This window comes from Heteronotia binoei, chromosome 19, assembly GCF_032191835.1.
Source record: "Heteronotia binoei isolate CCM8104 ecotype False Entrance Well chromosome 19, APGP_CSIRO_Hbin_v1, whole genome shotgun sequence".
Classification (NCBI taxonomy): domain Eukaryota; kingdom Metazoa; phylum Chordata; class Lepidosauria; order Squamata; family Gekkonidae; genus Heteronotia; species Heteronotia binoei.
In genome coordinates this window covers 42911513-42936522 of record NC_083241.1, presented here as the reverse complement: position 1 = coordinate 42936522, position 25010 = coordinate 42911513, and the positions used below count along the sequence as shown (strand labels likewise).

The following is a 25010-nucleotide window of genomic DNA, read 5'->3' as shown; positions in this document are numbered from 1 at the left end:
CTTTGATGGATTCACGGTCTGCTTCATTATAAGGCAGCTTAATGTGTTCATCCCCAACTGGTGGCTAGGGGGAACCTAGTAATGCTGTCTCTAGACTAAAGAGAGACCCTGGAGAAAAGGGGTGTTTTGGGGGGTGGACACTAAGATCCCTGTCCCCCCCCCCAAGCTCCATCCCCAAATCTCCAGGAGTTTCCCAACCTGGAGATGGCAACCCTGCTCCCCCAGGTGGGATGTAAGTGTTTTATGAATGAATACAAATAAATAATGGTCCTCATATGCTTTTCTGGGGGAGGGGAAGTAGTCTAAGCCTCTAGTATGGACCTCCTAGGCTGAGACAAGAATTGCCTGGTGTTCACAGTTTTCTGTTCGTTGCTGCTACCATACTGCATATTGATAAGATCTACAAGATATTAAGTAGAGATGTGGGGCGGCACTTGGTTTTCCTTTTAATGACATATGTGGATTTCCATAAATGTAAGTCAAGGACAATTTGTCTTCCGTTGCCTATTTCCCGTACCTTCTTCATAAACTTTTTTTCTGTGTGTGTAAAACTGTGAGTTTGGTTTGATCAACGTTACCCTGTGGACAATGCACAATAAAAATAATGCAAAGCTCTTGGCTGGGGTCCTTACACTGACCGCTGTCATAAAGACGGAAGGAGTGCCCACAGCCAGCCCAGGACATTCCACTTTTGTCCAGCACATTTGTTGGTGTGACAACCGCAGTGTGATCGTAAAATCTAAGTGGGGCAAAGAGCACAAGCTAAAGATATGCTGCACAGTAACATTTTGCAAGGGGAAGCACTCGCGGGGAACGTTCCAGCTGCTCATTCTTAATCGGTCAAGATTTCTCATGCATAAACGTCTGATCATGAATATTTATTTATTTATTTTATTAGATTTTTAGCCCGTCCTTCCTATAGGACAGGCTCAGGACAGGTTACAGCATAAAAACAATAAAAGACCAAATTAAAATACATAAAATCTAAAACTTCAGAGTGACAGTAGAGACTAAAACGGCAGGTTCTGCCTCACAGACATGACCTATTGTCCAGATCCAGCAGGTCTTATAGCACTGGGATGGAATGAAGGGGGGAGGCCGATCACAAGTGACGTCCGCTGCCTCAGCTGAAAGCCTGGCGAAAGAGCTCTGTTTTACAGGGCCTGCGGAATTGGAGCAGATCCCGCAGGACCTGGATCTGGCAGGCAGGGGCCACGGCTGAAAAGGCCCTGACCCTCGTCGAGGCCAAATGGATGTCTCTGGGGCAGGGTATTACCAAAAGTTGTTGGGTCGCTGATCGTAAAGGCCTATGGGGCTCATACAGGGAGAGGAGGTCCTGAAGGTGTGCTGGGCCTCGGCCATATAGGGCTTTAAAGGTAAGTACCAGAATATCACAAATATTCTGCATCTGAATTGTTCCCAGCTTCTAAGAACCTGATCTGTTACTTCGCCACCTAGTCTCATTTCCTCAGGCAGCAGAAGAGTGACTCTGCAAGTACATGCTGGAAAGGAACGTTATCCAACCAAAACAGTTAGCCGGTTATCCTGCCAAACAGCATTGTTCGGATTTGCAGTTCTGGGGGTGGGACTGTCATTGCACCATTTTAAGCTGATTTTACATAGTTTTCTGGGTTTACACCCTCTGGGCAGGGACAAAGGTTTTCATCACAGGCAGAGCTGTGGCGGCTAGGAGGAACGCAGAGAGAGGCCAAGACTTTGTCTCAGCCCCTGCAGATTAGAAGGGGATACTTTTGAGCATTGACCATGTACCCTTTAGACCTCAGGGTTGCAGTTTCACAACCTCATAGAATCATACAGAGTTGGAAGGGGCAATAGAGGCCATGTAGTCCAACGCCCTGCTCAATGCAAGAGCAGCCTAGAGCATGCCTGACAAGTGTTCCTCCAGCCACTGCTTAAAGACTGCCAGTGAGGGGGAGCTCCCCGCCTCCCTCAGCAGCCAATTGCACCGTTGAGCTCTTACTGTAAAAAAAGGTTTCTTAATATCCAACCAGTACCTTAATTTAAACCCATTATTGCGAGTCCTCTCCTCTGCTGCCAACAGGAACAGCTCCCTGCTCTCCTCTAAAGGGTAAAAGGTCAAGGTAGTCCCCTGTGCAAGCACCAGTCGTTTCCGACTCTGGGGTGATGCTGCTTTCACAGCGTTTTCGCGGCAGACTTTTTACAGGGTGGTTTGCCATTGCCTTCCCCAGTCCATACCAAACCTTTAATGGCATAATAGATTCAGATAAAAATACACAGAATATAAAAATTTAAACATTGGAGATAAAATCAAAATAAAACCGAGCTTACAGATGCATTCAAACATGGTCAGAATTAAATTTAAGGATGTCAGCCAGAAATTTTGCCACAGCCTCACTAACCACCCCCTCAGTATCACTCAATAAATAATAACAGGGTGGCAGAATAGACAAATCTGGAGAAAAAGAAAGCTTGCCAAATAAATCTTTACGGAGGTTATGGTATAAAGAACAATCAAGCAATATATGCTGGATTGAGTCAGGGGTATTTGCTCCACAGGAGCAAAGTCTGTCGGCTAAAGGGACTCGCTGATATCTCCCTTGTAAAACTTTGGAGGGAAATGCGTTTAGTCTAGCCAACATAAATGCCCTGCGATGACTTGGAGTGGTTAGGTCTGATAGATAATTGGGCATTTTGCCACAAAAAGCATAAAGACCTAAGTAAGCTGGAGAGCAAATATAAGGGTCAGTTGGCCGTAATTTCGTTTCCTCCGATTCCCATAGTCTCAGTTTAATACATCTGAAGATATATGACTCTACACTTCCCCCCCAGCAATCTGAGTACTCATTGTACCGAGCTCAGAAGGATGGAAGGCTGAGTCTACCTGGAGCCGGCTACCTGAACCCAGCTTCCACTGGGATCGAACTCAGATAATGGGCAGAGAGCTTCAACTGCAGTACTGCAGCTTTACCACTCTGTGCCACCCTGTCCTCCAGACTGAACCTTCCCAAGCCCCTCAGCCTTTCCTCCGAGGGCTTCTGGGTCTCCAGGCCCGATCATCCTTGTCACTCTCTCCTCTGCACCTGCTCCATTCTGTCCACATCCTACTTGACGCAAGGCACAGTCAGCATCTCCACCCTTGATGTGGGTGGGTGTTCGAGCCCCTTACCCTGCATTCTGACAGGGGCGCCCCACCGTGATCTGCAACTCCGCAGCTGTTTCTGAAGAGATCGTCTCTTGAGCAGCCCCCTTACTCAGATGGAATACCTTCACAAACCATGACAGTACGTTTGCCTTCTAGAAAACACATGAGTGGAAGCAGCACTTCTTTCCCTGGGGGAATGTAGCAGAACAGAGTTCTGGAACCTCTTTCTGTAAAAATTCTCAAAAAATGTTTAGAAGTTCATGAAGGGCATCTGTGTGCAGTGTTCCCTCTAAGCTGAGTTAGTGTGAACTAGCTCACGGGTTTTTTTTAGCTTTGGGCTCACATATTTTTGTCTTAGCTCAGGAAAAATTGCCCCAGAGCAAACTAATGTATGCAGCTCACAATTTTAATGCTAATAGCTCACAAAGTAAAATTTATGCTCACAAGACTCCACAGCTTAGAGCAGAGGTATTGAGCCGGTTTGGTGTAGTGGTTAAGTGTGCGGACTCTTATCTGGGAGAACCGGGTTTGATTCCCCACTCCTCCACTTGCACCTGCTAGCATGGCCTTGGGTCAGCCATAGCTCTGGCAGAGGTTGTCCTTGAAAGGGCAGCTGCTGTGAGCGCCCTCTCCAGCCCCACCCACCTCACAGGGTGTCTGTTGTGGGGGAGGAAGGTAAAGGAGATTGTGGCCGCTCTGAGACTCTTCGGAGTGGAGGGCGGGATATAAATCCAATATCTTCATCTACCTCACAGGGTGTCTGTTGTGGGGGAGGAAGGGAAAGGAGATTGTGAGCCACTCTGGGACTCTTCGGAGTGGAGGGCGAGATATAAATCCAATATCTTCATCTACCTCACAGGGTGTCTGTTGTGGGGGAGGAAGGGAAAGGAGATTGTGAGCAACTCTGAGACTCTTCGGAGTGGAGGGCGGGATATAAATCCAATATCTTCATCTACCTCACAGGGTGTCTGTTGTGGGGGAGGAAGGGAAAGGAGATTGTGAGCCGCTCTGAGACTCTTCGGAGTGGAGGGCGGGATATAAATCCAATATCTTCATCTACCTCACAAGGTGTCTGTTGTGGGGGAGGAAGGGAAAGGAGATTGTGAGCCGCTCTGAGACTCTTCGGAGTGGAGGGCGGGATATGAATCCAGTATCTTCATCTACCTCACAGGGTGTCTGTTGTGGGGGAGGAAGGGAAAGGAGATTGTGAGCCACTCTGAGACTCTTCGGAGTGGAGGGCGGGATATAAATCCAATATCTTCATCTACCTCACAGGGTGTCTGTTGTGGGGGAGGAAGGTAAAGGAGATTGTGAGCCGCTCTGAGACTCTTCGGAGTGGAGGGCGGGATATAAATCCAATATCATCATCATCATCATCATCATCATCATCATCATCATCAATATCATCAGTTGTTATGAGGGATGGATTTGACATGAGATCCTGTTGGGCTGGGCCATTTCGGGCCGGGCCATGTGTGTACCTATTTAAGATTAGGTAGCAGAGATATACACTTTATAAGGGACACAAACACAATTAAATATTTTTTTAAAAAAACTTAAAACATGCTCAAAACTTTAGCACTCATTGGTCTTAAAGGTGCTTTCTTTGTATTTCTCCCATGGGATCCAGGGAACTGGGCAAAGGAAGCTTTGGTTCTTTCCTTCCTTCCCCAGGGGACCAGGAGGGGGAGGAGCCTCAGCCAATAGAAGGAAGAAAGGCTTGGCTCAGTAGCTCTGCTGTGCAATTGAGAGAGCCTGGCAAAGCAAGCTCTCCCTCCCGAAGGGAAGAGCCTCAGCCAATGGAGAAAACAGAGGTATTGTTCTGTAGCTCCTGTGCAATTGAGCAAGCCTTGCAAAGCAAGTTTTTATGCAGAAGGAAGCAAGAGAGAGGGAGAAGGAAGCAGATGACAGCCAGTTGCTCGGGGGTCTGATAGGAGCCCTCCAGGGGCCTGATTTGTTCCCCAGGCCGCATGTTTGGCACCACTGGTTTAGAGGGAACATGGCCCTTTGTGTTTCTCCTTCATTTCCCTCTCAAGAGTTCCAGCACCACTTTTTCCAGAAAAAAAAAGCCCTGAGTGGAAATGTTTATTTTAGGCAGGGGAGAACATGAATTGCGTAGGCTTTAACTTTGTGGTCTCGGGTCAATAAAACCAACAGCCCCTTTGCGTACACATTTGCTTCTCTATCCCGCTTGCTTTCTATTTACTGGAAGCTTAGCGGCCTACGTTCAGGCTTTTCGGCACAAAAAAGCATGTTTACCTCTGCATTGTTGGTTAAAGATTGGAGATGTTTGTAGTGGACAAACCCCAAAAGAAAGAAGTGAGATAAGGATAAAAGACTTTTGGCTTCATTGAGCAACCTAATCGTGATCCTGCCTTCCTCACTTAGGGAGTTGCTTCTTCGATAAGAGTTATGTTTACTCTGTAAAAATAAATTAAGATTGGACAGAATCCATCTCGAGACAAGCTTCCTGGCTTCCTCTTGCTAGGTGGGGGTCAGTTTTGAGGCAAAGAAGCTCAAACCAGGCTACACGCAAAGGCAGTGTATACATAGGAGTGCAAGTGGGGAGATGAATTGGAAAGAGTTCAGAGGAGGGTAAGAAGAAGACTGCAGATGTATACCCTGCCCTTCCCTCTGAATCAGAGAGGCTTACAATCTCCTGTATCTTCTCCCCCCACAACAGACACCCTGTGAGGTGGGTGGGGCTGAGAGGGCTCTCACAGCAGCTGCCCTTTCAAGGACAACTCCTACGAGAGCTATGGCTGACCCAAGGCCATTCCAGCAGCTGCAAGTGGAGGAGTGGGGAATCCAACCCGGTTCTTCCAGATAAGAGAGCTACGGCTGACCCAAGGCCATTCCAGCAGATGCAAGTGGAGGAGTGGGGAATCAAACCCGGTTCTCCCAGATAAGAGAGCTATGGCTGACCCAAGGTCATTCCAGCAGCTGCAAGTGGAGGAGTGGGGAATCAAACCCGATTTTCCCAGATAAGAGTCCTCTGCACACTTAACCACTACACCAAACTGGCTCTCAGTTCCTCTGGAGGGCCAACAACAGGGCAGAGAGGCCGAGGCCTTCCCCTGAGAAGAACATCAGAAGAGCCCTGCTGGATCAGACCAGTGAGGGTCCATCTAGTCCAGCCTCCAGTCTCACACAGTGGCCAACCAGTTCCTCTGAAGGGCCAACAACAGGGCAGCGAGGCTGAGGCCTTCATAAGAACATCAGAAGAGCCCTGCTGGATCAGACCAGTGAGGGTCCATCTAGTCCAGCCTGAAAGATCAGAAAGGCTGTAGAAAACTTGGGTTCTACAAGAAACTTTGACCTGATCTGGATGGGCCAGGCCGACTTGATCTCATCAGAGCTCAAGAGGTAAGCAGGGCCAATCCTGGTTAGTTTTTGGATGGGAGACCACAGAGGAAGTCTAGAATTGCTATGTAGATACAGGCCATGGCAAACCACCTCTGAACATCTGTCCTGACCTGGATGGCCCAGGCTAACTTGATTTCATCAGGCCTCAGAAGCTAAGCAGGGTCAGCTGCGGTTAGTACTTGGATGGGAGACCACCAACGAAGTCCAGGGTTGCTACACCATGCCCCATACTTTTCTTCTACTGCACCAGAGAATTAACCAAAAGCCAACAGCATAATACAATCCCAATATGCAGCTGCTCTGTTTGGGATTTGTTTCTATTATGTCCTTTCTGAAGCAGCTTTAAAAGGGGATTAGATAGATTCATGGAGGGGAGGTCTATCAATGGCTACTAGACATGAGGATGACTGAGGAATCTCCACGTTCAGAGGCACTAAACCTCTGAATCCCAGAGCCAGGAGGCAACATCAGGTACCTGTTTTTTGGTGACACGGTATTGGACTGAATGGACCATTGGACTGATCCAACATGGCTTCTCTTGTGTTCTTATGAAGGCCTCAGCCTCTGTGTCCTGTTATTGGCCCTCCAGAAGAACAGGTTGACCACTATGTGGGACAGGATGCTGGACTAGATGGACCTTCACTGGTCTGATCCAGCAGAGCTCTTCTGATGTTCTTATGAAGGCCTCGGCCTCTCTGCCCTGTTGTTGGCCCTGCAGAAGAACTGGTTGACCACTATGTGGAACAGGATGCTGGACTAGATGGACCTTCACTGGTCTGACCCAGCAGGGCTCTTCTCATGTTCTTCTCAGGGGAAGGCCTCAGCCTCTCTGCCCTGTTGTTGGCCTTCCAGAAGAACTGGTTGGCCATTGTGTAAGACAGGAGGCTGGACTAGATGCACCCGCACTGGTCAGATCCAGCACGGCTTTTGTTATTATAGCCTCTATTGAACCTGAACTAGGATGTTCCCTTTAGTCACCATGGCTAGTAGCCACTGATAGACCAACAGAAGCTGTCTAACAAGGTTCTAAGAAGAGGTTAAAAAGACCTTATTTTGGAGCCAGGGTCTGTTTGACTCCCTGCTCAGATGTACATGCAAGGGTTAAGTCCCTGCATGAGCCAAAACTTATTGATTCCCTCCTCAAAAACACCTCCAATTCACTGATTCAACGGCCACATTAAGATACAGGCGCTTAAGTCAACCAGGAAGAAATAATACCTCAGTAAACAAGACGCTCACGTTATCAATCATCAATTGCAAAGTCAATGTTTATTTTACGAGTTAAAGTCATGACGTAAAAAAAGCACAGGAACACCACGCCACAACCTGAATGGGAATTCCCGGGTTGGTTTCCGGGGGAAGTAACATTTAGCGTGATATTGCCACATAGCTCGTCGAAGGACAAACTCACTCAAAACCAGGCTAGGATTGAGGAAGTAATGCTTCAGCCTCCACAGACTAATACTTTAATCCATCAAGTAGACAGGTTTGCTGAAACTTTCCCATGCTTATAAAAAGTGTGTGATGCACCGTCTAAGTCACTTCCAAGTTATGGAGACCAATGTTCCCTCTAAGCTGCAGAGTCTTGTGAGCAAAAATTTTACTTGGTGAGCTACTGGCATTCAAGTTGGGAGCGGCTGCATAGATTAGTGTGGTCTGGGGCCATTTTTCCTGAGCTGAGACAAAAATGTGTGAGCTGGAGGCTAAAAATCTTTGGGCTAGCTCACGCTAACTCAGCTCAGGGGGGGACACTGATGGAGACCTTGTGAATGCATGACCTCCAAAATGTCCTTGCCAAGACTTGCAAACAGAGGCCCTTTGTGACTTCCTTGGTCAAGTCAATCTGTCTCCTGCTGGGTTGTCTTCTTTTCTTGCCGCCTTCCACTTTTCTGAGCAGTATTGTTTTTTCCCAGAGACTCTTGTCTTTTTGTAATGGGACCAAAGTTCAACAGCTCCAGTTTGGTCCTTTTAGCTTCTAGGGAGCTTAGGCTTGGTTTGATCTACGACTATAACCTACTTATTTGTCTTTGGGACAGTATCTGGGAAAGGGAGCTTTGACTCTGGGAAACTTCTACCCCCCAAAAAATCTTGTTGGTCTCTAAGGGGCTTGCTGGACTTGTTATCTGTGTCTTTGACTGCAGACTCAACATGGCTTCTCACCTCAAATTATCAGTTCTGACACCAAATAAATGGGAGGGTTACAATGAAGCCCAATTCTGGGTGTCAAGCTCAACTGATTTTGACCAAAGATGGGTTCTTGGCCTGTCACAAGCAGGCCTGGGTAAAATCATGATGAACCAAATGCTGCTAGTTTATTACCCTTTATTGGTCCCTTTCTCCTTTATGACTGGTAACTGTTGAGAACAATGTAATCAGCACCTTCCCAGAGAGCCTTATGAGGAAGAGGCCAAAAGGCTTGATAAACACCCTGGGAATGTACCTTTGTAGTTATGTGTGAATGCTTCCCTGCTTCCCCTCCCCATAGGAATCCTTTTGAAGTGAATCTTAAAACTCCTGTATCAATGTATTGGTTTCATTCTTCTCAAGCTAAGGGCTTGAGCCAAAGTAACGGTCTATCAATAAACGTAGTCTTTGTAGCAACTCTGACTTGTCATTGAATCCGTCTGCTTGACACTGGGCTTGGGCTGTTGCCAAAAAGTAACAAGCCTTTTGTGGAAGAAGAGGAGACTGCGTTTACTTGGAGTCTCAGAGGGGCTTACAATCTCATTCCTTTCCTCTCCCCACAACAGACACTCTGGGTGTTTTCGCACTCACGTTTTACTGGCGCCACGACCCTCCTCACGCCGGCGAATCTGCATGGATTTCGCACCAGAAGCGCCGGCGCACCCAGAAGCGCCGGCTACTTCCGTCGCTAAGCCAGCGCAAACGTTTTCCTGCATCTTTGTGATTTCCGTTTGCGCTGGCTTAGCGACGGAAGTAGCCGGCGCTTCTGGTGCGAAATCCATGCAGATTTGCCGGCGTGAGGAGGGTCGTGGCGCCAGTAAAACGTGAGTGCGAAAACGGCCTCTGTGAGGCTGGTGGGGCTGAGAGAGCTCTGAGAGAATTGCTCTTGAGAGAACAGCTCTGCAGGAACTGGGATTGATCCAAGGTCACCCAGCTGGCTTCCTGTGGAGAAGGAGTGGGGAATCAAACTCAGTTCTTTATATTAGAGCCTGCCACTCTTAATCACGATGCCAAACTGGCTCACAACCCTAAACTGTCAGTAGAGCTCTCAGGGTATGGGTTCTAGAGGGTAGGCAAAGGATAAGAAAGTGCAGGTCAGTGAAGCCACAAGTGTGTCCTTTGAAAGCAACGAACGGCAGTAAAACGGCTTTCCCTGCAATCTGATTATAAATAAAGGCCCCAGGAATTCAGCTGGTTCAGCTGGCTTGGAAGAGTACCCCCATCCCGCCTCATATAACAGCCCCAGAGGCATCAGGTTGAAAAGGTACACAGAAGTACTAGTTGCATCTTAAAATGCCACTGCAATGTTCCCTTGGGAGGTGGGTGAAGCCTTGCCCTGGAAGTACCCTCATCAGCTTCACAAGGCCTCTCTGCCTACCTGACTGCCTGCTCGAAGCACGTGAGGGTCAGAAAGCACCAAGGAGAAGAAACAACAAAAGCCCCGCCAAGAACGTATCAAGACAAGAAAAGAATGGAAAAATAAACAAGCCAAGGACTTGTCAAACGGCTGAAAAAATGTAATTTTTCAGGGTGCACCACAACACTCGTGATCTTCAAGGATCCTCTCATATTCCTCCAGAACAATTCTGTCTATTCGGAGGAGACAGTTTTAAAAACAACAAATCAGAATTTAGACTGTCAGGTAGTTTCAGGGCATTATATCCACTGCCAAGGAAAAGGATGGCCCTTCTACCTGTAGGAAGATCTCCCATTGTACTGCGGAGTAGTTCTATAGCCTGACTCAAATCCAGGCGTGCCTTAGTGAGCAACCAGATTTTCAGGGCCTGAGCTTTCGAGAGTCAATCCAATTTGTCAGCCACCGGGCTTGAAGACGCGCTGGTGTGAGGACCAGAAAGCTATCTGTGCCAGGAAGTGGACTAGAAAGCTTACACCCCAGAAGCTTTGTTATCTCTAAGGTGCCCAGGGCTTGAATCTGACTCTTCTACTGCAACCAACATGGCTACCCTCTGAAAGTGTTCTATAGCCTGGGCACCAAGGCTCCATTTTGCTTCGGTACAAATTCTCACCTCTCCAGAGAGCTGGTGGGCTGGTCGAGCAAAGAAAGCACTGCGAAGCAGCCTCCTTTCCACAGAGCCAGTCCCTCATCCCACCCTCATCTCCATTGCTTGACGTCGCCTCCTCTGACTGGCGGTGACACCTCAGGATGACAGCCAGAGAGAGACCTTTACTAAGCCCCTCAACCTGAGCTCGTAGAGAAGAAGAGATTGGATTTATACCCCACCCTAGGGAAAGGAGTCTCAGAATGGCTAACAATCTCCTTTCCCTTCTCCTGTGACTGACCCAAGGTCACATCAGTAGGTTCATGTGGAGAAGTGGGGAATCAAACCCGATTCTTCCAGATAAGAGTCCACCCACGTAACCACTACACCAAACTGGCTCTCCTGGCGATACCATGAAAGACTGAAGTTGGGTCCTTCTCTTTGCAATGCATGAAGAAGAGCTGGATTTATACCCTTCACTTGGGAGTTCCAGAGCGGCTTATGATCGCTGCCCCTTCCCTTCCCCACAACATACTCTGTGAGGTAGGTGGGGCTGAGAGAGCTCTGAGTGAACAGCTCTGAGAGAACTGTGACTGGCCCAAGGTCATCCAGGTGGCCGCATGTGGTGGAGTGACTTGCCTATGGCCGCCGAGTGAGCTCAAGGCAGAGGCGAGATCTGAACCAAGGACATCCTTGGGGGTTGGACTAGATGACCCTGGAGGTCCCTTCCAACTCTATGATTCTATGATCCCTGGGCACAGATGAGTCCCTTTATCACTGCGTTCACACGAGCATTCAAAAGAGAGACGTCCCCTCTCAAAGGGAGTTTATTACTTAGTTTGTGAGACAGAAGCTCCCATTTTACTGCAGAGTACAATTTTAAACAAAGCACTGAGATTTAATCCACACATTTCTGGAGCCTTCTATGTATAATGTAATATACATAGTGTATTTTAAAAATAAGCTTCCTTAGCTTCAAAAACCCTTCCCGAACGGCACCCCTGCTGGATTAAACCAAAACTCCTCTAGCCTAACATCTCAGTCCCAGCAGCTGCAGTTAGGTAGGCATCTCTGGGAAACAGAAATCTGGGGACGGGGAGAAGCAATAACCCTGACCTGTGTGGATCTCCAGAACCTGCCATTCAGAGATACACTTCTCCTGTATACGAAGGTTCTATTCAAGCTAACAACCGATAAGAATTACCCCTTCCGCAGAACTCTAGCACACTGCAGAAAATCTGGAATATGCAAGTGTCCTCGCATGTGTTCTGAGAGAACACACCATTTATTTGAGAAGGGCAGACACCTCTGGGACAGGGGTGGCCCAACTCCGGCTCAAGAGCCACATGTGGCTCTTTCACACATATCATGTGGCTCTTGTGGCCCTGTTGGCCAACTTGGAGAAGACATTTGCTTCTTTAAATCACCTCTCCAAGCCAAGCCAGCGGCTTGAAGAATGCATTTAAAGTTGCTTTCTTTCCTCCTCTCCCCCTCCCATCTATTTGCCTTCCTTCCTTGTGGCACTCAAACATCTGACATTCCTGTCTTGTGGCTCTCAGACATCTGACATTTATTCTACGTGGCTCTTCCATTAAGCAAGTTTGGCCACCCCTGCTCTGAGATATGGGGGTCTGCATCGGAAACGACTGGTGCTATTACCTTTACCATGGTGCTCAAAACCCCCAAAACACAAACTGGTGGACAGTTCCCCCATCGAAATTCATTGGAATCCCTCACCTTGCCCGCAAATTCAAATATTCCAAAGCAACTCTGTGTGGCAGAGAAAGAAGGCAACAACGTTTAAGCTCCCTTTCAGGGAACACATACGAATCTGCCTTATACTGAATCAGACCTTTCTAATCCTCAAAGTCAGTCTTGTCTACTCAGACTGGCAGCGGCTCTCCAGGGTCTTAGGCAGAGAGAGGTCTTTCCCATCCCCTCCTGCCTGGTCCTTTTCAACTGGAGATGCTGAGGACGGAACCTGGGACCTTCTGCATGCCAAGTGGATGAAGCTGACTTGCACTAAATCAAATTACTGGTCCATCACGGTCAGGATTGTCTACTCAGACTGGCAGCCGCTCTCCAGGGTCTCAGGCAGAGAGAGGTCTTTCATATCTCCTGGTCCTTTCAACTGGAGATGCTGGGGATTGAACCCGGGACCTTCTGCATGCCAAGCAGAGGCTCTACCACTGAGCCACAGCCTTTTGCTGGCATATCTCCCATTATATCTTCTCCCTGAGGAATGCGTGAGAAGCTTCTAATGAGCCCACCTTCACCATCCTCAGGTAAGGTATTTTTCTGGCATTAGGGCTGGCCTTTTCATCCCGATTTGTTTTTGGAACAAAACATTCTTGGTAAAAGACGGAGATTGGGTAAGGAGAATGCTGCAGCCAAGGCAAACTTTCCCTGAAATTTGAATTTCAAGAGTTGGAGCACCTGGACAGATGGCGGGTAGAGAAACTTCCTATTGGTGAGAGCAGTCGAGTGCTTGAATCAGTTACCCTGAGCTCTCCCTCACTCAAAGTCTGCAAACAGAGGCTGAGGGGCCATTTGTGGGGGATGCTCTGGTTTTGGAATTCCCGCATTCAGCAGAGGGCTGGGCTAGACAGTCTCTAAGGCAGGGGTGTCAAACATGCAACACAGGGGCCAAATCAGACCCCGAGCAACTGGCTGTCATCTGCTTCCTCCTCCCTCTCTCTTGCTTCCTTCTGCATCACAGCTTGCTTTGCCAGGCTTGCTCAACTGCACAGGAGCTACAGAGCAAAGCCTCTATTTTCTCCATTGGCTGAGGCTCCTTCCTTGGAGAGGGAGAGCTTGCTTTGCCAGACTCTCTCAACGACATAGCAGAGCGACTGTGCCAAGCTTTTCTTCCTCCTGTTGGCTGAGGCTCCTCCCCCTCCTGATCCCCTGGGGAAAGAAGGAAAGAGCCAGAGCTTCCTTTGCCCAGTTCCCTGGGCAAAGGGCACCTTTAAGACCAACGAGTGCTAATGTTTTAAGCATGTTTTACGTTTTTTAAAATCTTTAATTGTGTTTATGTGATTTAAGCTCTGCTACCTGGCATTTACCTTTTATGACACACATGGCCCGGCCTGACGAGGTCTCATTTGTCAGATCCAGCCCTCATATGTCAGATCTGGGTTTGACACCCCTGCTCTAAGGTGCCCTCCCAATCGCACACAGAGAGCTGCACGTAGATTCCTCAGCCCCCGAAGCAGACCTTCCGCTTACAATCCAGGCCTAATGACCACTCTCACCTCGCTTTTAAATAAAAGGTTTATTGGAGAAGTTACCTTGATGAACCAGAAACCGAGTTTCATCCTTATTGTTTTAAAAAAAAGCAAAGATTTGTTGTCTTTGTGCCCCCTGGGAGGTGAACTCAGAGAAGATGCTCTACGGAGATCTTGCTGCACAGTTCCGCCAGGCACTCCCGCGTGGATCACTCATGTCTGCCGTCATTAAAAGTGTCACTGACACAGTCCCCCGGCCGCGCGCTTTTCCAGGAAGCGCGGCCCAACAAGACAACGCTGCCATGGATGCCTGCTTTCCTCTTCACTCGGCTGCGTTGGAACCGGTATCTGAAAGGGAACAGAGCAGAATTTTAGAACAGGGAGGCAAAAAAGGAGAGGTGCGGGGGGGGGGGGGGGAGACCCACCGTTTAAAATGTGGCACTACAAGTTAGGGTTGCTAGGTCTGGGTGGGAAAATACCTGGAGGTTCGGGGGTAGAGGGGGACTTCTGCAGGAAACAAGGCCAGAGAGTCTGCCCTCCAAAGCAGCCATTTTCTCCAGGGGAACTGACCTCTAGTAGATCTCCAGGCCTCCAACCTGGATGTTGGCAAACCTAGCTAGAGTCCAGCTTGCACTGTCAGGAGGACTTGCTCTACTTTCATTAAATGATGAGAGGCAGACAGTGATTTTGGACAGGCAGGGCCTCCTCCGTGGTTGCACCACCATTACGGTACAGTTATCCTGCAGATAACTACGGTACAGGCCTGGAATGGCCTCCCTTGTCATCCTGTTGCCAAGCAAAGATGCTTTTGTTCTGCTTGGCTTTGGCTTGTTGCGTTTTACTGTCCCTCTCGTCCTGTTGTTTGTGAAAAGACGTTCAAGGCTGCTTGCAAATACGCTGATGGTATTCTCTAAAAAGTTTTATGGCTCTTATCACATGTTCTTATCACTGTCCCAACATTTTGCAGGTGCTATGTGTTAAGACCCATATGCTTTAAAAGTCATTTTATGGTTTTTCTCATGTTTTTACAAGTTGATTTTATGTACCATGTGACCGTGTGTGCCAACTGAGGTCATCAAGCAGCTGTCTGTTGGCTACCCCACCCCTTAGCGTGGCCTGTCTGGCATCAACCAGAGCCCCCGGGCCTTTTCCATCATGGCTTCAGCTCTGTAGAAGGGGCTCTCGGAAAAAAATGAGAGGGGTACTTCAGAAGAGTCCTGCTGGATCAGACCATCTAGTCCAGCCTCCTGTCCCACACAGCAGCCAACCAGTTCCTCTGAAGGGCCAACAACAGGGCAGAGAGGCCAAGGCCTTCCCCTGAGAAGAACATCAGAAGAGCCCTGCTGGGTCAGACCAGTGAGGGTCCATCCAGTCCAGCATCTAGTCTCACACAGTGGCCAGCCAGTTCCTCTGAAGGGACAACAGCAGGACATAGAGGCCAAGGCCTCCGTAAGAATATCAAAAGAGCCCTGCTGGATCAGACCAGTCCAGCCTCCTGTCTCACACAGTGGCCAACCAGTTCCTCTGAAGGGCCAACAACAGGGCAGAGAGGCCAAGGCCTTCCCCTGAGAAGAACATCAGAAGAGCCCTGCTGGATCAGACCAGTCCAGCCTCCTGTCTCACACAGTGGCCAACCAGTTCCTCTGAAGGGCCAACAACAGGGCAGAGAGGCTGAGGCCTCCCCCTGAGAAGAACATCTGAAGAGCCCTGCTGGGTCAGACCAGGGAGGGTCCATCTAGTCCAGCCGCCTGTCTCACACAGTGGCCAGCCAGTTCCTCTGGAGGGCCAACAACAGGGCAGAGAGGCTGAGGCCTCCCCCTGAGAAGAACATCTGAAGAGCCCTGCTGGGTCAGACCAGGGAGGGTCCATCTAGTCCAGCCTCCTGTCTCACACAGTGGCCAGCCAGTTCCTCTGGAGGGCCAACAACAGGGCAGAGAGGCTGAGGCCTTCCCCTGAGAACAACATCAGAAGAGCCCTGCTGGGTCAGACCAGGGAGGGTCCATCCAGTTCAGCATCTTGTCTTACATAGAGGCCAACCAGTTCCTCTGAAGGGACAACAACAGGGCAGAGAGGCTGAGACCTTCCCCTGAGAAGAACATCTGAAGAGCCTCCTTGGAGATCTTGGAGCCTGCCTGTTCGCCAGGACTTGTGAATGGCAGAGAGGGAGAAGCTTGGGAATTTGCTATCTTACTTATTTCTGCTTTTAACCGAAAACGTTTTTAACTATTGCTGTAAGCCACCCTGAACCACAAAAAATGGTGGGATAGAAAAGTTGTAATTAATAATTTTTTAAAAATAGTACATGTGGACATTTTGGGGTTTTTTCTTTTTGAAAGGTAGGGCACGTTTCTTGAATTACAGGGTCCACACTGACTTTTCCCCCCAAGGGGAACTGCCAGACACCCGAGGCTGCTGGATCAGGGCAAAGTATCCTTGTGAGCGTCTTGGATTAAGGGACGGAAACAGATATAATTTACTGTATATTTGCAGACTGTCTGTCAGCTGTATCGGCGCCAAAGACGGATCTGCAGGAAGCAAATTAAAACAATCGCAAGCCTAAAAATAAATCTAAAAACCAAAGAGGCACAAAGCCTCTGCAAAGATTAGTGACAGCAAGACAATTCAAACGTAACAAAGTAAATAACTGAGAAGACTTGGGGGGTGGGTGGGGGTGGGGAGAGCAGCTCTGTTCAAGGAGCTGTGGGCACTAAGGATACAATAAGCCTCCCCCTCCCCGCCCCAATCATTTTGAATACAGTGAACCGGATCTTAGCAAAACAGAAAGGTTTGGTATTGTCAAAGAAGACACTTTGTATTAAAAGAACAGAACTGCAGTTTTTGGAAGGCTCCATTGTTTTCATCACACACCCCCCCCCCCCCAATAAGTAAAATGGATGGTGTTGTTCCGACAGCATTTTTCTTTAAAAAGCAACCAGGTGGTAGGAACAAATCAAAACGTACAACAAAAAGAATTTATTTTTCTTGGATGCATTCTGCTGACTTTTATTTCCCTGTCCTCTAATCCCAGATTTGTTGCACTCTTTGTATGATGCAGTCCAGCACTGCTTTGCTTTCTAATTCTACAGCCTGCCTGAAGTCTTGTTGAGAAATTCAAACTATAACTACCCATGTACTTATGGGGGCGGGTGGTGGTGGTGGTGGAAGTGTGTTGCCAAGTGTCAAACCAGAACCAGGAACTTGCTGGGTCACTGTGGGCAAGTCCCAGTGCACTTTCTAGGGTTGCCAGCCCCCAGGTGGGGCCTGGAGATCTACTGCTTCAACAACTGATCTCCAGCTGGCAGAGTTTGGTTCCTCTGGAGAAAATGGCCGTTTTCAAGAGTGGCCTCTATGGCATGCTGAGGCCCCTCCCCAAACCCCGCCCTCTTCTGGATCCACCCCCCAAATCTCCAGGTATTTTCCATCACAGACCTGGCAACTCTATTTCCCACATGCTGAAGAATACACTTTAGCTATCATTTGCAAGTGGATTTTCCCATTTCACGCAGTAATATCCAGCAGCAAAGTGCATTGAAAACGGGTCAAAAGTGCATTATTCAGAATGTGTGAAAGCCCCTATGCTCTCTCTTGGCCTAACCACCTTTTCAGGGTTATTGTCAAGATACGAAGGTGGTGAGGTGTGTGCAGAGAGCATCATGCATGCAGTCCTAACCTGTCAGGAGGAAGGATGAAATACTAGCAACCATTTCTCTTCCTATTTTCCAGGGTAAATGTGTGGCTGCAGTTTGTTTTGAAGGAATTACCAAAACCAACACAGGGAACTAAGAGCCCCGTGGTGCAGAGTGGTAAAGCTGCAGTACTGCAGTCGGAGCCCTCTGCTCATGACCTGAGTTCGATCCCAGCGGAAGCTGGTTCAGGTAGCTGGCTCCAGGTTGCCTCAGCCTTCCATCCTTCCGAAGTCGATAAAATGAGTCCCCAGCTTGCTGGGGGGAAAGTGTAGATGACTGGGGAAGGCAATGGCAAACCACCCCGTAAAAAAATCTGCTGTGAAAACGTTGTGAGAGCAATGTCACCCCAGAGTTGGAAACGACCGGTGCTTGTACAGGGGACCTTTCATTCCTTTCCATTCAGTCTTTTAATCCAAGCAGAATTTTCCACACCCAACATATATGAACATAAGAGAAGCCATGTTGGATCAGGTCAATGGTCCAGCCAGTCCACACAAGTGCCATCAGGTGGCAAACCCAAATGTCACCAGGAGCTCCACCAGTGGGGCCAGAACTCCAGATGCCCTCCCACTGTTGCCCACCCCCCCACCCCCAGCACCAAGAAGACAAAGCATCACTGCCCCAGACATAAGAATGTAAAAGAAGCCATGTTGGATCAGGCCAGTGGCCCATCCAGTCCAACCATCTGTGTCACACAGTGGCAAAAAAACCCCCAGATACCATCACCATCGGGGCCAGAACTTCAGAAGCACTTCCATTGTTGCCCCACCAAGAAGACAGAGCATGACTGCCCCAGATATGGGCTGGATAGGCCAGTGGCCTAATCCTATGTGGTTGTCTTATGCTCTTGTTTGATTAGCAGGATCTAGTCTTTGACAGCCTACGCCACAATAAAACTTGAGCATCTTTTTAAGGTGCTACAAAACCCGTATTCTTGGGACTTACTTTTTCCATCGCAGGCTACGATCTTCACTTTATCCACTTTCACCAGCTCTGTGACTTCTCTGAATTCGACATCATTCAGTACAAACGTCCAGACATTGTCACAAAATCTGTACGTGTTCAGTGAGCCCTTTTTTTATTTGCAGAGGAGGAAGAACAAGAAAAATATATGATCAAATATTTACTATTTTTATTTGTTTGCATTTTTTACGGTCCACTTTTCTCACTGAGACTCAAGTAGAAGTATACACGCAACACAGCCAAGCTTAACAGAAACTTCTCTCTCATACGGTCTTGATAGATTTTTATACTTTAGGGCTCCCATAATAGTAACTGGACATTCTGACGAGGATGTGTTATAGTAACCTCCTGTGGTGGTTCAAGGAATCACACAGTAAACTGGAAAAACAGAACAGAGGAAATGAGGCTGCACCAGCAGATAGGACGCATTTCACTCCAGCCCCTCATTTCTGTTCCAGTGCAGCTAGATCTGGAGTGGCCAAACTTGCTTAATGTAACAGCCACATAGAATACAAATCAGATGTTTGAGAGTCGCAAGATATGAACATCAGATGTTTGAGGAAGGGAGGGAAGGCAGGAAGAAAAATAGATGGGGAAGGAGAGGTGGAAAGAAAGCAAGTTTAACTTCAAATACATTCTCAAAGCTGTCAGTTGGCTCGGCAATGTGATTTAAAGAGACAAATGCCTTTTCCAAGTTCGCTGATGGGCTGGTGGGAGAGCCAGTTTGGTGTAGTGGCTAAGTGTGTGGACTCTTATCTGGGAGAACTGGGTTTGATTTCCCACTCCTCTGCTTGCACCTGCTGGAATGCCCTTGAGTTAGCCATAGCTATTGCAGGAGTTGTCCTTGAAAGGGCAGCTTCTGTGAGAGCTCTCTCAGCCCCACTCACCTCACAGGGTGTCTGTTGTGGGGGGAGGAGATTGTAAACCACTCTCGAGTCTCTGATTCAGAGAGAAGGGGTATAAATCTGCAGTCTTCTTTTTCTTCAAGAGCCACACAATAAGTGCGAAAGAACCACATACGGCTCCCGAACCAGTCTGGCCACCCCTGCTGTAGGGTTTCCGAGGGAAGAGAGGAACAGAGGTGGTTTCCCATTGCCTGCTTCTGCACAGCAGCCCTAGGCTACCTGGATGGTCTCCCATCCTAGTGTTAATCAGGGCGGAACCTACTTTGTTTCTGAGATGGGACAAGGTGTGGCCAGCCTGGGCCATGCAGATCAGGGCATGCTTCTCCTGCTGACGTCTCTTCCACAACAAGAAGCCATTTGCAGCCCTAAGATGCCCCCGGCCGTCTTACCCTGAAATTGACTCTGTTCCTGACCCGCTGTGCCAAGGCGGAGTTGATAGCTTTGTCAAACTGAAGCAGCACTTGCAAGGCAAGCTGAGGGGTGATTTGCTGAGACTGAAAAGGGAAGAGAGAAAGTTTTAGCCTCGAGGACGAACAAAGTGTTAAAACATACACACTCTTTTCTCTAAAGACGTAACAACTGCTGTTAAGGGCTGCTAACTGCAGCTACAGCAGCGCTGGAAACGCCAATGCTTCCGCAACTCCCGGAGATACATCGTCCTATTCCTCCCAGATGATGAGGTGCATCGCTCCCTCTAAAGCAAGCAAAGGAGCCTCTTGCACTGAAAAAAGGCTCCTTGTGCCAGAGAAAGACAACCTGTTAGTTGAACAGAGCAGCAGGGCAGGCATCGTACATGCCCTCAAGTTGCTTCCAACTGATGGCAACAAACACTACGAATTAATGACCTCCAGGTGGGCAGCCATGTTGGTCTGAAGCAGGATGATGATGATGATATTGGATTTATATTCCCCCCTCCACTCCGAATCTCAGTCTCAGAATGGCTCACAATCTCCTACATCTTCTCCCCACACAACAGACACCCTGTGAGGTGGGTGGGGCTGAGAGCGCTCTCCCAGCAGCTGCCCTTCCAAGGACAGAGTCTCAGAGCGGCTTACAATCTCCTTTCCCTTCCTCCCCCACAACAGACACCCTGTGAGGTAGAAGAAGATATTGGATTTATATCCCGCCCTCCACTCCGAAGAGTCTCAGAGTGGCTAACAATCTCCTTTCCCTTCCTCCCCCCCCCCACAACAGACACCCTGTGAGGTAGATGAAGATATTGGATTTATATCCCGCCCTCCACTCTGAAGAGTCTCAGAGCGGCTCACAATCTCCTTTCCCTTCCTCCCCCACAACAGACACCCTGTGAGGTGGGTGGGGCTGAGAGCGCTCTCCCAGCAGCTGCCCTTCCAAGGACAGAGTCTCAGAGCGGCCTACAATCTCCTTTCCCTTCCTCCCCCACAAGAGACACCCTGTGAGGTAGAAGAAGATATTGGATTTATATCCCGCCCTCCACTCCGAAGAGTCTCAGAGCGGCTCACAATCTCCTTTCTCTTCCTCCCCCACAACAGACACCCTGTGAGGTAGATGAAGATATTGGATTTATATCCCGCCCTCCACTCCAAAGAGTCTCAGAGCGGCTCACAATCTCCTTTCCCTTCCTCCCCCACAACAGACACCCTGTGAGGTGGGTGGGCCTGAGAGGGCTCTCACAGCAGCTGCCCTTTCAAGGACAGAGTCTCAGAGCGGCCTACAATCTCCTTTCCCTTCCTCCCCCACAACAGACACCCTGTGAGGTGGGTTGGCCTGAGAGGGCTCTCACAGCAGCTGCCCTTTCAAGGACAACCTCTGCCAGAGCTATGGCTGACCCAAGGCCATTCCAGCAGGTGCAAGTGAAGGAGTGGGGAATCAAACCCAATTCTCCCAGATAAGAGACCACACACTTAACCACTACACCAAACCAAAGTGGACAAACGTTTGAGTTCAGGGCACCTTTAAGACCCACGAAGTTTTGTTCTGGGTGTGCCACTGTAAATACCTGTGTCAGGTTTGCACCCAAATAACGTCACTGTTACTTGACCACCATCCAGACTTCCTGCACCAAACAACCCCCTACCTGTATGAGCTCATCCAGGCTCTCTTGAAGACTGTTCCCCAGCGTGGTGTTTCTATACAGCTGGTAGGCCATGGCTTAGGAGAACGAAACAGGGCGGTTACTGTTCATCCACGAAGGAGCTCTGGTCCCACTTCCACCGAAAGTCTGAAAACCGAACAGTTTTCGCAGTTTGTACACTGATGTGTTTTTGGTTAAGAATAGTTATAAGTTGCAATCACACACACATAATCACAAAGCCACCATTAACTGAAATCAGACTACTTGCCCTAACCTGGGTAGCTGATGCTAGCCCAGTCTCACCAGATCTCAGAAGCTAAGGAGAGTTGGCACTGGTTGGGAGATTGCCAAGGAAGTCCAGACAGTGGCAGGCTACAGCAAAACTACCTCTGTGAGTCTTTTGGGGGAGGGGTTGTGGCTCAGTAGAAGAGCCCCTGCTCAGCATGCAGAAGGTCGCAGGTTCAATCCCCACCATCCCCAGTTGAAAATGGATCTAGTACTAGGTGACGGGAAAGACATCAGACTGAGACACTGGAGAGCCAGTCTGAGTAGATAATAGTGATTTGGTATAAGGCAGCTTCGCATGTTCATTGGTCCCTCATGATCAATACCACCTATACCAGGATGGCCAAACTGTAGCTTGGGAGCTACACTGTGTGGCTCTCGAAGCTCCCACTACCCCATCAGCCAGTCTGGAGAAGGCATGTCTCTCTTTAAATCACTTCTACAAGCCAAGTCAGCCAGCAGATAAAGATCAGGCATTTAAAGTTGCTTTCTTTCTACCTCTCCCTCCCATCTATTTTCCTTCCTTCCCTTCAGCCCTCAAACATCTGACGCTCATGTCTTGTGGCCCTCAAACCTCTGTTTATTCTATGTGGCTCTTACATTGAGCAGGTTTGGCCACCCCTGATCTGTAGAGACTGGCCATTGCTATGATCCAGCAATAATTTTATATAAAGGAAAATCATACTCGGGAATCTTAATGTGAAAAATGGAGGGGGAGGGGGGTTGAATCTCCCAGAACAATTTTGCCTTTTTGTACCTATTTGAAGAAACGGCCTACAACCTACAACAGCTCACACGGGTCTAAAAGCTGCTCTGCGTTTAAGGCACCACCAGGCTTTAGTTTTGTTGTGATATAGCAGCCTTGCACGGCTGGTGGCCTTCAGCGACCCCTGCTCATCACCTAGGGTTGCAAGGTCCAATTCAAGAAATATCTGCAGTGGAACCAGGAGACTTTGGGGGTGGAGCCAGGGGCAAGGGTGTGGCAAGCATCACTGAACTCCAAAAGGAGTTCTGGCCATCGCATTTAAAGGGACCGCACACCTTTTTAAATGCCTTCCCTCCATTGGAAATAATGAAGGACAGGGCACCTTCTTTTGGGGCTCATTGAACTGGATCCCTGGTCCACTCTCTTTGAAACATGGAATGCTATGCTGAAAATGGAGTGCCTCTACCTAAAAAAACAGCCCCCCCCCCCGGAGCCTCAATTCTTCATTATACCCTATGGGAACCGGTCTCCATAGGGACTAATGGAGTTCCCTGCAGATATTTCCCTCCCCCACCCGCTTTCTGATGACCTTGAAGCGGGGGGATGGCCTCCAAACCGGGGGATCCCCTGGCCCCACCTGGGGATTGGCAACCCTATCACCACCCTATTCTGCAAAACGACACCAGCCTACCCTACAGGGCTGTTGGCAAGGCCGCAAAATACCCTGCGCAGAACAGATGCTGACCAAGAGGCTGCAGCCCCGTTATCTGTTTCAAGCCCCCCCCCCGTGCGCTGTAAGCGTTGCCTGTTTCAAGGCCCCCCCTTGTCCAAGCCACGCCCCCTCCCCGAGGAAAGCTGCTCCTGAGGGAAAGGACGGCGAGGCCTCTCCCCTCCGGCTTTCCCGGCCCCCTCAGCCCCCGGAAAAGGGAAGAACAACAATCCACCAGACACTCCTTCTTCGGCCTCTCCTCAGCCAGCGACTCAACCCGGAAGCGGAAAACCCCCTCATAGGCGGGACAGGAAGCGGAAAGGGCTTCAGGAGGGCCATAGAGACGCCGAAGAAAATCACCCCGCGCGGCAGCACCACGGTGCGCATGCGCCTCCCGAGAGCGCGCGAGATTTCGGAAGGGGGACGCCAAGTACGTTTAATTAAAAATATTTCCCGTTCCCTTTTTTTTTGAGCATTCCACGTGTGGACATATAATTTAAACGAATGGGATTTTATTTTTTTAAAAAACCTTTTTAAAATAAAATACCGTCGACGGGCTGCTCGGCGCACGCGCGCTCGAGGGACGCCTTAAAAGGAAGGGGGCGGTCCCTGGGTAAGCGCGCCCTTCCTCTTCCCTGCGGTGATTGGTTACTCTCTGGATTGACAGGGGCATCCTCACTTGCAAAACTAACGCTTAGTGGGCGGGGCTAGCCTGCAAGAAGAGTCAGGCGGGGAGGGACTAAAGCGGCTCTTTAACTTTGTGCACTTGCTCTAGAGTAGAGCCCTTTTAGAGCACGGGGGGGTTCTTGCAACTAAGGCTCTTGCGCACCACCGAGCAACGCCGTAACAGGACCGGCTGTCTGATATCCATGCCCTGGAGACAGGCAGTGTTGAAATTTGCTCTCTGCACATGGGCAGAAACTGTCCTATGCTGCGCCGTAACTTGTGGCCCCGCATGCATACGAAAGTTTATACCCCGAATTAAACTTTGTTGGTCTTCGAGGTGTCCCTAGACACAAATTTTGTTGGTTGCTTTAGACCAAGACCCGAAGATCTACAGTGTGCAAAGCCTGCATACTCAGGTGCCCTTTTTAAAGAAAAAGGCTAGCACCCAATTGCTGGAGACTCATGGCCTTCGCCCCTGGTGAACTATTCTACAAGATCCCCAGCACCTCTCTGTTTTTAAATTGAAAGCAAACTGGTAGGAAGCAGATGGAGACATCAAAGAGGTGTGTGTGCTCCATCTAGCTCAGAGGTGTCAAACTCATTTATGAGGGCCGGATCTGACATAAATGAGACTTGTTGGGCCAGGCCATGAGTGTCATAAAATGCAATGCCAGGTAGCAGAGATATAAGCTTTATAACGGACACAGACAAACACAATTAAGATTTAAAAAAAAAGGTTAGCAGTCTTGCAGTATCTTGTTTAACAGTTTCTGATAAAAGGCACCTCTTGCTCTGAGTTATTGCACCAAAATCTGGAGACAATGTCTGTGCTGTAGCAGTCTTGAATATGCTGTTCAGGTGTGCATCTGTAAGTTGCAAACCTACTTTTGATTTATTGACATTCATTACAGACATTTATTACAGCCTAAGACCCAGGGGAAAACATGAAATGGCTGGGCATTGCGAGCTTTTGTACATAAGTCGCTTCATGTGCTGGTCAGCCAATGGAGAAAATAGGTTTGTTCTGTAGCTCCTGTGCGATTGAGAAACCCTGGCAAAGCAAGCTGTGATGCAGAAGGAAGCAAGAGAGGGAGAAGGAAGCAGATGACAGTGAGTTGTTCATGGGCCTGATAGGA

General features: G+C 48.9%; 1 protein-coding gene across 1 annotated transcript; it reads right to left on the bottom strand.

Moving 5' to 3' along the window:
- Positions 1-13929: 13929 nt before the first annotated feature.
- GTF2A2 (general transcription factor IIA subunit 2) lies at positions 13930-23771 on the bottom strand. The gene is made up of 5 exons (XM_060260334.1): positions 23444-23771; positions 21512-21655; positions 19845-19949; positions 18533-18659; positions 13930-14249 (listed from the first exon to the last, which is right to left on the bottom strand). The coding sequence occupies exons 2-5, from the start codon at positions 21581-21583 to the stop codon at positions 14224-14226; spliced, it is 330 nt and encodes a 109-aa protein (XP_060116317.1). The 5' UTR covers positions 21584-21655; positions 23444-23771; the 3' UTR covers positions 13930-14223.
- Positions 23772-25010: the final 1239 nt, after the last annotated feature.

Bases quoted from the DNA above. Each gene is read 5' to 3' on its own strand.
- GTF2A2 (XM_060260334.1), bottom strand. From the start codon at position 21,583: ATGGCCTACCAGCTGTATAGAAACACCACGCTGGGGAACAGTCTTCAA. The intron at 19,950-21,511 runs GTAGGGGGTTGT...TTCCCTTTTCAG, and splicing joins GCCTGGATGAGCTCATACAG to TCTCAGCAAATCACCCCTCA. The intron at 14,250-18,532 runs GTAAGTCCCAAG...GTTCCCTTTCAG, and splicing joins CGTAGCCTGCGATGGAAAAA to ATACCGGTTCCAACGCAGCC.